At 48.6% G+C, this 11,140-nt stretch overlaps 1 protein-coding gene across 2 annotated transcripts in view; it reads right to left on the bottom strand.

Annotated features, from left to right (window-relative positions):
- Positions 1–1,574: 1,574 nt before the first annotated feature.
- Positions 1,575–11,140, bottom strand: part of PGPEP1 (pyroglutamyl-peptidase I) — a 29,112-nt gene continuing 19,546 nt past the window's right edge. For both annotated transcript variants that reach the window (XM_035119864.3, XM_035119863.3), the window contains exons 3-5: positions 10,400–10,516; positions 8,021–8,253; positions 1,575–6,413 (exon numbers count right to left, since the gene is read on the bottom strand). In XM_035119864.3, the coding sequence (XP_034975755.1) occupies positions 6,221–6,413; positions 8,021–8,253; positions 10,400–10,516 (543 nt within the window). In that variant the 3' untranslated portion in view covers positions 1,575–6,220. The remainder of the gene's footprint in view (positions 6,414–8,020; positions 8,254–10,399; positions 10,517–11,140) is intronic.

Below are 11,140 nucleotides of genomic sequence, written 5' to 3'. Positions count from 1 at the left end.
GGGGGAGAGGCTGAGGGGGATGAGAAAGACACAAAGGGGAAGGTCTCCTTCCTCCGTCACCTGTGATTCTGGGCCGCTTGCACCCCACGAATGGTGTTGCCAGCCTCCCAGGGCTGCCCCCAATAATATTTTAGGTAGCAGTGGGCAAACATGTCTGAATCAAGTAGGCAGCCGTGTTGGTCTGCCGTAGTAGAAACAAAATAAAAAAAAAATCCTTCCAGTAGCACCTTAGAGACCAACTAAGTTTGTCTGGTATGAGTTTTCGTGTGTATGCACACTTCTTTCTGTTTCAGTGTATCTGAAGAAGTGTGCATGCACACGAAAGCTCATACCAATGACAAACTTAGTTGGTCTCTAAGGTGCTACTGGAAGGATTTTTTAAAAATGTCTGAATCAAGTGTCTGTCGCTCTCAACGTCTCGTTTCTCCACTCTTCAGCTCTACTTGCCACATTCCAGCATCACTTTTGCTATTGTTTTATTATTATTGTAAGTGTCCACACACACACACACAAAATGAAACAGTGCTTCAGCACAGATTTCTCCTAAATATACATGTTTTTGTATGGAGATTTAGGAGAAATCTACTCTAAAAGGCTGGCAAACTTTCTGAATGGGCTTAATAATAATAATAATAAGTAATAATTTTATTTGTACCCTACCCAGCTGGCTGGGTTTCCCCTTTAATTTTCATCTGCATTCCAGAGTACATTTTCACAAGCAATTTCCCCCGATTTATTTTTATATCACAGAGTTAGAAGGGATCAATCAAGTCCAACCCTGTGCAATACAATAGAAATACATTGTTTCCCGAATGTCTCGGGAGCCAAACAATTCTGCCCCCGAACGATCAGAAACCGGAAGTGATTGTTCCAGCGGGGCTTCCTGCAGCCAATTGGAAGTCGCACCTTGGTTTTTGAACCGTTTTAGGAGTCAAACAGACTCCCGGATCGGATTAAGTTCAGGAACCAAGGTTCCACTGTACAGTATTATTATCATTGGTATGTTCTTTTCGCCGGAGAATTGATGCTTTTGAATTGTGGTGCTGGAGGAGACTCTTGAGAGTCCCATGGACTGCAAGAAGATCAAACCTATCCCTTCTTAAGGAAATCAGCCCTGAGTGCTCACTGGTAGGACAGATCGTGAAGCTGAGGCTCCAAGACTTTGGCCACCTCATGAGAAGAGAAGAATCCTTGGAAAAGACCCTGATGTTGGGAAAGATGGAGGGCACTAGGAGAAGGGGACGACAGAGGACAAGATGGCTGGACAGTGTTCTTGAAGCTACGAACATGAGTTTGACCAAACTGCGGGAGGCAGTGCAAGACAGGAGTGCCTAGCGTGCTCTAGCCCATGGGGTCACGAAGAGTCGGACACGACAACAAATGTTCTTTTCACCAGTATATGCATTTTCACACATGCTTTTCCAGCAGTAGACACATTTTTCAGGTTGGAGAACTGAAGAATTATCAGAACCTGTTTTCATTTCCGTTCAAACGGGGATACTTTACGAGTCTGCGAACTTAACAAGGCAGGAGAAGGCGAAAAAGGGAAAACAATAAAACCAAACACACACGCATTTAATTCTGTAACGGCTTAAATAAAAATGACTTTTAATGCAACTTTAAAAACAAATAATCAGCACCCAAGTGAAGGTTCTTCGGAGAAACAGTGGTGGGCCCCTCCCTTCCTCTCCCTCCCCCCCATCAAATTATTTGTGAAAACTGGAAGATTATAAAATAAATTTCATATTCTAGCTAGCAATGTAAAAGTGAGGCGGGGGCAGTGTGGAGCTTTCGTTGGATTCCTGAGATGGAAAATCAGAAGCAACTTCATAAAGAGAGAGGAAGATGTCTGTCAAAGTCCGGCTCAGCACTTCTGACTGACGGGCAGTTCTCCAGGGCTGCAAAAAGGAGACCTTCCCAGCGCTATATTTTGGATCCTCAGCTCTCAGCCAGCACAGGGAGGGTGTAGCTGCTGTTCGGCTTAATTTTTATTGTTGCTTTGTTAATAGCGCTTTCCAGAAAGTGGTCGTTTTACTGATGATTGGTAATTATTCTCTATGATTTATGTTGTCGTGATGTTCTGTTATTGTTTGCAAGTCAGTTTGTGACTTGTGCGAGTGAAAAGCGGCACAGCAATGGAAGGAACGGAATGAAATGGAAGGACTTTCAGGAGCGAGAGCTTTTTCCCCGACAGGAAATGCCATCCGTGATCCTGCAAGGAAGATTCTCAGAAATTCCATATTCAGAAAGGCCTTGTCCTTGTGGTATGAAACAGATCAAAACCCATTGCCCATGATTCGTTTTACTGCCCATTTGATGCAAAAGTCCATGAGAAATATTTAAACCCCATGCTTGAAAGCAAGATTAAATGACACCAACTTCTCCAGGGTTTCCTTTCTACTAAACAATCATAGGCATATTCCACTAAAGGAGACTGGTTGATCGATTGACTGGCCATGATGGGAGGCGGGAGTCCTGAATATCTGGCGCTCTCAAGGTTGAAGGGGGCTGGTTTAGGGCACTGGAAGAAGGGAGGCAGATGGCGGATTCGAAATTCTCCGGGAAACCCAGAGCCCACAGGACTAAAATGGGCAGACAGAGGAAAAAGCACCCTGCACACGCAGCTCACGGAGAAAATTAGGACTGCACTGTTTGTAGGAGGACAGTCATAAACTGCTGGATTAGGCCCAGCACCCTGTCCTCAAGATGAGCGCGCAACAGCCGCCTTCTGCTCTTGTTCTCCACTGTTCTAAGGTAAGCTGGCTCTGCCCATGGAGGTTCCACAAGGAAACCAAGAGGAGCAAGCCGGATCAGGCCCATCCAGCCCAGCCTCAGGGCAGCCAACCGGGGAGCCCAAAAGGAGGACCCAAGTGGGAACAGCGCGCTCCCAAATTTGTGGTTCAGGGGAACCCAGGAAGAAGCTCCATGCCAGATCACTGGGTCCATCTAGCTCAGTTCTTCTGTCCACACTGACTAGCAGGGTTTTGGGAAGGTGGGAATTCCCAGCTCTGCCTGGAGAAGCCAGGGATTGAAACTGGAACTGTCTTCTTTCATTGAGCTACAATTTGGAACCATGGGACCTTTATAAATCAGGTGCTCTAATAACTGAGCTGAGTCTCGTGCCAACTCGACTCTCCCCCCTGCCTTTGCAAACCATCAAACCCCAACCATGGCTAAAGCGCCGTCCCTTTCCTGCTGCTCAGTTCGATGGCTGTCTCTGATGAGTGGGGAAAGCGATCTGAAAAACAAACCAGGAAAGACCCGTCTTCAGGAAAGGGTTAGGAGTACTTAAAAAAAGAAAAGAGGAGGTGCTTTAAATCAAGTGATGAAAAGTTTCACACGTTAGAGAAATGGCCATTGTGGAGAGAGCAGCGGACCAGACACACAATGGATGCTACGAAAATGGAAAACGGCATCAAGTCCATTTGCAGGGACGGCGCTGAAGGTCAAGTCCATTGGGAGGAATGGCGTCCAACCTCCAAGTCCATTCTGAGCCCCTTCATCCAGCAAGTTACCCCCATTTCACCACCACACTTTCAGAACTAAGGCAGGTGCCCCCCCGACTACAAGTTGCACAGCCTCCCAACAAACATTGTGGGACTACAACTCCCATCAACGCTGCCTGCCCAAAATACCTGGGAAGCACCAGATTGGGGGATGCTGGCCTGCCGTGAGCAAGCCAGCCGTTCCTCGCTCGGCATCATGAGGCGTCCCAGTGCCCGAAACCGGCTGGCAAAACTTATAAACAAACTGGAGGTGTCGCCCACTCTCCTTAAAACAAGAAAAGGATAAAAGCTGCCCACATTGGGTCAAAGCATTAAATAAAATAAATTATTAAACCAGATGCAGAAGACATCTGTGGCCCCCTCCAAATGGGAATCCTACAAGGCGTGACCGGAAAGTTTGGTGAATGGTCACAGAAATCGGACAGCGAGAAATATTCAAAGGTACAATCGGCATTGGAAACCCACGAAATGCTCACAATTGTAACTCGAAAGACAGTGTGTGAGTGGTTTAAGAGTTTCCACGAAGGGCGGCAAACCATCCAAGATGATGCTCTGTCTAGCAGACCGTTGGTGAGCGGAACGGCGGCAAATGTCGATGGAGTCCGTGAGTTATTGATGCAAGATCGGCATTTGTCTGTCCAAATGATGGTGGAAGAATTGCATATCCTACGTGAAATTGTTCCTGAGGTTACTGAGTTGTCCCACCCTCCATGTTCTCCTGATGAAATCACAGGATTTCTTTTTCCAAAACCGAAAGGGCACAGATTTTTCCAACATTTCACACGTCCAAGCTGCTGTGACGAGGGAACCGACAGCAGTCCGAAAAGAGGACTTCTCCAGAAGTTTCCAGAAGTTCTACTACCATTGCCAACGGTGCATTGTATCACAGGGCGCTACTTTGAAGGCCTGTATGTTCAAATATTTCTCACTGTCCGATTTCTGTGACCGTTCACTGAACTTTCTGGTCACACCATGTATAACTGGGGAGTTGGACAGGCAGCTGTCAGGGGCAACATTGACAAGGGGAGATGAACGACATTTGGCCAGCCACAGATTGCGCCCCCCAAATCCCTGTACTAAACAAAAACAGGAGCCATTATAGACTCTACAGGCTCAGTCAAGACACTTCAGATATACAAACACATTATGGGGGGGGGGGAGATTTTCACCGTCCGAAAAGCCGCCCACCACCATTTGTCCCGGCGAGGCCAGAAAGCAGCTCCGCTCAGGCATCCAAACCCCATCGCTCTCCCTTTCCCTAGCAAACACAATTTAACTGGGTTAAGCAGATGGGCCCTTGGAGAACTCTCACTGAGAGTTACTAGAGAAAGCAGAACCAATTAAAGGTTTTAAGAGATTCAAATAGCAATCAACTTTTCTTTTACAAAAAGAGAGAAAGGGGGGGGGAGAGAAGGATCTAAATATTTCCACTTGAACAGAATCCTCCTCCTCCCAAGCCCAAGACATTACTCATTTAGCTCTACCGAGAGACTGCAACACCTAACTCCATTCGGCACCCAGGATTTTTGAACACTCAGGTTCGTCTCCTTTTAAGTCTGCGACGCCCAGCGACTTTTTTAGAGTGAAGTTGGAGTGCTAGTTTTGAAAACGACTCTTTGAGCTCTCTGCTGAGCGAGAATTCAGAATGTTTATCAGACAGGGGTCATTGGGATCGTCTGTCCCAACCACAGAGAAACGGCTCTGCCAGGCAAGAAAAGGAGTCTCTCTCCCATCTTCGTTGCCCCCCCCCAATCTTCTTAGGAAGTGTCATCAAGGAGGCAGCACCATTCCGCTTTGACTCCAGAGGCCCCCCCCCCCCGACACAGCAAAAAAAGTTCAGAAAGGGGATCTAGTACCACACTGAGATTCTAAGGTACAAAGTGGTGTTTGGGGTGGGGTCTGAGCAGCATCTAGCTTTCGAGGCACTGGAAAAGAGGGGTGTATTGTGTGTGGGGGGAGAAGGCAGCCCCCAGTTCCTGGAGCAAGAGAAGGTGTGCGCTTCGGATGCAGAGGTATGTAGTTGCCAGGTTTGAAGAAGGCAGTAATCCAAAGAGGTCCAGTCTTTCTTTAAAAAAAAGAATAATAATGGGAAGGGACCACAAGAGTCACCTGGTCCAACACCCTCTCCCCCCCCCAAAAAAAAAACTAGGTCAGAGCAAAGGAGGCCTCTCTCCACCCCACCCCTTTCCTGCCCCCAAGCATTTCCCAAGAGGGCATCAGAGGCGTTTGGGGGGGCTGGCAGAGTGGAAAGCTCCGACCCCCTCGGCGAGGGGTTACGAAATTTCCCCGGGCAGGAATACACTTCTGCTTTAAGCTACAATGTTGTTGTATGTACCCTTTTCAAAAAACCCACGTTGAGACGGGAGGCAAAAGTTTCCATACAAATTGTGGCCTAGATTCGTGGAGATTACGGGAGGCATAAGCCCCCCCTCTCCCTTCCAAAATCCTAGACACACAATAAAATAAAATAAAAACACCTCGACTCCTCCGCGGTGATCCAAAAATAAAAACTGTTCCAGTTGTGTCTGGAAAGGGAAAAAGAGGGTGCAAAGTCGTTTCTTGGGGAATTATCATTGACCACCAGACACAGAGAGGGCCCTGCGGCTCAAAATCAGGAAGGAAAACCCACCCGCCTGCCCCAAGGTCCGGTGAGAAAAGTTTCTTTTCTGGAAGTGCAACAGCGAGGGAGCAGGTGGGACGTGGGGCTCCATGCCTCAATGCTCATTGTGGCAATTGATGTTGCTCTCTGAGTGTTTCAAGTCGCTGAGCATCGCCGCGATGATGGCCTGGAGGGCTCGGCCCAGCTGCTCGGCGCTGTAGGGTCTCCCCAGCGGGGGAACGTGGACGAAGGCCGAGCGGCCGTGGCTGTGGTACAGGGAGGTGTAGTAGGTGAAGTCGCAGAGGTACCTGCAAGGAGGAGAAGTCAGGGATTAGAACTCAGAGCCAAACGGCAGAACTTGGCTCTCTGCGGGGATGGCTTTCTCGCTTCACTATCATTCATTTGATTTATAGTGGTACCTTGGTTCTCAAACTTAATCTGTTCCGGAAGTCCGTTCCAAAACCAAGCCGCGCTTTCCCATAGAAAGACATGCAAAACAGATTAATCCGTTCCAGACTTTAAAAAAAACCCTAAAACAGCCATTTAACATGAATGTTACTATCTAACGAGATTATCGATCCACAAAATGAAAGTGATAAAAAATGTACTGCAGTCACACAATCAATCCATCAGTAGCTGAACTGGGTTCCACACAAGAACAGAACAAAAAAGCCGCAAAAACGAAAACGCAAAATAAATAGCGAAGACAGACCTCAGCGTAACACTCAAAACGGAAGCGTGGCCCTCAAATCGGAAGCATCACACTCAAAACAAAGCATGTTTGGCTTCCAAAAAAAGTTTGCAAACCGGAACACTTCCTTCCAGGTTTGCAGTGTTTGGGTTCCAAGTTGTTTGAGTACCAAGGCGTTTGAGAACCAAGGGACCACTGTACTGCCTTCTATTCAGAGATCCAAGGGCAGGGCGCAACATTAAGAACTTATAGTAGTAAAAACAACAAAAAACATAATAAAATAATCATAGTAACAGTCCCCACCCACCCACAGCTTTAATAGGCCATAGTTGATTTCAAGGGCAAAGAGGAATGGTTTTGCCTAAGGACATGCAATGAGGGCACCAGGTGAGCCTCTATGGGGAGAGCATCCCACAGATGGGGAGCCACCGCAGAAAAGACCCTGTTCTCGTGTTGCCGCCCTCTGGACCTCTCGGGGAGTGGGTGGCATGGGGAAGGTAAGCTCAAAGACTTCTGGACGGTTAAGTCCAGTCCAAGGCGACTCTGGGGTTGCGGCGCTCATCTCGCTTTCAGGCTGAGGGAGCCGGCGTTTGACCACAGGCAGCGTTTCCAGGTCATGTGGTCAGCAGGACTAGACCGTTTCTGGCACATGGTGGAAACCAGAATGCACGGAAACACCATTTACCTTCCCAAAGCAGCGGTACCTATTTATCTACTTCCACTGGCATGCTTTTGAAATGCTAGGTTGGCAGGAGCTGGGACAGAGCAGCGGGAGCTCACCCCGTTGCAAGGATCTGAACCACTGACCGTCTGATCGGCAAGCCCAAAAGGCTCCGTGGTTTAGACCCCAGCGCCACCTGCCTCCCTGGATGACAAGTGCAGGGTCAACATCAGTTTGCATGAGGAGAGGCGGTCCAGAAGACATTGAGGTCCTGAGTTGCTTTAGCCTTTGCGTAACTGATTTTAATTGTCATGTTCAACTATGGAACTCCCTGCCACAGGAGGCAGGGACGGATGCCTTGCTTCTAGCCAGGATGGCTGTGCTGTGGTTTTAAGGAGGAATAGAGAGACCTGCTTTCGAAAGGATCAGACCCTTCCCTCCGTCCAGTTCTGTACCATCTGCACTGATGGGCAGAGGCTGTCCAGGGTTTGGGGCTCAGCCTTACCACTGAGCCAGGGGGTGCTTTCTTCTCTGTCGCCAGCCGGGGATTCTGCCCCGCCTACCTGCCGGCATCCTTCGATATCGTCACGGCGACGTCCAGCCCCAAGGTGGAGACCCTCTTGCAGACGGCGTCCATGTCGATGACCGAGTCGATGCACTCAGGGCCCCCCTCGATGCAGCACTGGGAGCCTGGGCAGAAGCGGCAGTTGTCCAAGCCGCGGTAGCCGATGTTGTGGCCGCACTTTTCGAGCGTCACCGTGGTGGCCATGCCCGACAGGCCCACGTGGACCACCAGCTGCAAGGGGAAGAGGAGCTGCGTTGTCCTAATCATGCGCCTCTCCAGGTCAGGCCCTCCCCCCGCCACATCTGGAAACCCCTGGAGAACCACTGCCAGGAAGAGTGGGTGGGTTTCATAGGGGAAAACCATGGCTGACATTGATTATTATTAATACTGCGGAACCTCGGTTTTCTTTCTTTCTTTTTTAAAATAATTTTTATTATTTTTCATTAATAACACTCCAATTAATAATACATCAAATCTTGCCACATTATATGGCCTCAGTCCAGTATACCTGAAGGAGCATCTCCACCCCCATCTTTCTGCCTGGACACTGAGGTCCAGCTCCGAGGGCCTTCTGGCGGTTCCCTCGTTGCGAGAAGCCAAGTTGCAGGGAACTAGGCAGAGGGCCTTCTCGGTGGTGGCGCCTGCCCTGTGGAACACCCGCCCAACAGATGTCAAAAAGGAAAACAACTACCAGACTTTTGGAAGACATCTGAAGGCAGCCCTGTTCAGGGAGGCTTTTAATGTTTAATAGATTATTGTGTTTTATTTTTCTGTTGGAAGCTGCCCAGAGTGGCTGGGGAAATCCAGCCAGATGGGCAGGGTATAAATAATAAATTATTATTATTATTATATTATTATTATTATTATATCCCCTCACAAAAGAAAGAAGAAGCCAATTATTCATTCTGAATTAGTTGATTTCGAACATAATCTGTTCCAGAAGACCATCTGACTTCCGAAAACCGAGGATCAAGGGGTGGTCAGCAAATTGATAAAATGGGAAAACGCAGTGGAAGCTGTTTGACTTCTAAGACGTGTTCGAAAATGGAAGCAATGACTTCCGGGTTTTGGGCATTTGGGTTCTGAATCGTTTATCGACGGAGACATTCGAGAACCGAGGCCCCACTGTAATAATTAGAGAAGCCCTTTTGGGTGTTTTTGTGTAAAAAGGAAGGTGTATTGATCTATTTGGGTCAGAAGTCTGGGAAAACATTGCCCAACAGAAAGTAAACCAGTTGGGTGTCATTCTAGAGCAAATATTTTCTTTTATGTAACTGACAGGCAGAAAACCGGATGTCCTTTTTATATTTCTTCTCTCTATTTTTTGCTTTTCTTCCTTTTGGTGTTTTCCCTTTCTCTCTCTCTTTTTTCCTCTCTCTCTCTCTCTCTCTCTGTTTTTATTTAGATTATTTAGATTAGTTTCTTTTACCTTGTTGTATTATGAAAAATCTTATTTAAAAAAAGAGAGAGAACTGCTGCCAGGTCTCAGCTAGATGGACCAAAGGTATGACCCTGCGTAAGAAGACAGTGCCCTATATTCTTTTTTAAATGGCTGCTTCATTATGAATTACAGAATTGCAGAGCCCAACAACCGCCTGCAAGGCTGGAATCTCAGCTAAAACATCCAGGATACTTCATGAAAACGGGAAACGGTTCCAGCACCTTCCGGCAGGGCTGGGAGAGATTGCCTGTCAGGAGAGTCACGGCTTTGTCAGTGTGGGCCCAATGGTCTGACTCCCGCTTGAACTACTGCAACACACACTCAATGGGGCTCCCTTTGAAGGTGGCCTGGAAACTACAATTATTCCAGAATGCAGCAGCCAGACTGGGGACTGGGAGTGGAGACCATATAACCCCGGTCCTGAAAGACCTACATTGGCTCCCAGGAAGTTTCCGAGCACAATTCAAAGGGTTGGTGCTGACCTTGAAAGCCCTAAATGGCTCTGTATCCCTGAAGGAGCGTCTCCACCCCCAATGTCCAGCCCGGACACAGGTCCAGCTCCGAGGGCCTTCTGGCAGTTCCCTCCCTGCGAGAAGTGAGCTTACAGGGAACCAGGCCGAGGGCCTTCTCGGTGGTGGCGCCCGCCCTGTGGAACGCCCTCCCATCAGATGTCAAGGAAATAAACAACTACCTGACGTTTAGAAGACATCTGAAGGCAGCCCTGTTTAGGGAAGTTTTTAATGACGGATGTTTTAATGTATTTTTAATCTCTTGTTGGAAGCCACCCAGAGTGGCTGGGGAAACCCAGCCAGATGGGTGGGGTATAAAGAATAAATTATGATGATGATGATGATGACTCGATGTAAGGCAGCTTCCTGTGGGCACCCAGCTGCTGTGTCGTCGTCTGCCCCCCCCCCCGGCCATTCACTCACTCACTTGCGGGCTGTGCTTCTTCCACAAGGCAGGGATGAGCCGTTCCACAGCCTGGTATTCCACCGGGATTTCACAGACATGAAGGTCGATGTCCTCTCCGAGGCCCAGCTTCTCCAGCTCCTGGAAAGGAGAACAACGGGGCAGGGTGGGGCGGGGCGGGGGGACATATTTAAGCATAAACTCCAACGTGGGACAGGGCTTGTTTGCCAAGGAAGAGGGACGGCCGAGGACTCCCTCTTGGGAAGAAGGGGCACGGCTTAAGGAGGGCCCCCAGTGCTTAAGGAGGGTCCCCTCTCGCCAACACATTTGGAGGCTGGAACACCGGAAAATTCAGGGCAGGTAAGTCGGACAAGACTGAACGATTAAACAACAACAAAAGACAAAGGCCACTTATTCATGCAGCAGAGTTAAACTATGAAACTCCCTGCTGCAGGAGGCAGGATAGCCACCAACCTATTTGGCTCTGAAAGAGGGCCAGCCAAGTCCATGGAGGAGGAGGAGAGGGGTGCCAAGGGCCACAACGCTCCCAGTTGGAGGCAGAAAGGCTGCTGAATCCCAGTTGCTGGAAACCAAGGGAGAGGGGGTGCTCTTCTGCAAAATCCTGCCTGCAAACTTCCCGTTGATCGGCCACAGTGAGGACAGGATTACGGAAGAGATTTCTGTGTAGATGAGTCTACCCAGAAGATGCTCAGAAAGCTGACGGGACGTTTGACCTATTCTACGTTAACTTTTTTTGAAAGCTTT

The sequence above is a fragment of the Zootoca vivipara genome, chromosome 6 (assembly GCF_965207765.1).
Source record: "Zootoca vivipara chromosome 6, rZooViv2.hap1.1, whole genome shotgun sequence".
In the NCBI taxonomy this organism is placed as follows: Eukaryota; Metazoa; Chordata; class Lepidosauria; order Squamata; family Lacertidae; genus Zootoca; species Zootoca vivipara.
Note: the sequence above shows the minus strand (reverse complement) of the source record. Positions and strands in the feature narration are given on the sequence as shown.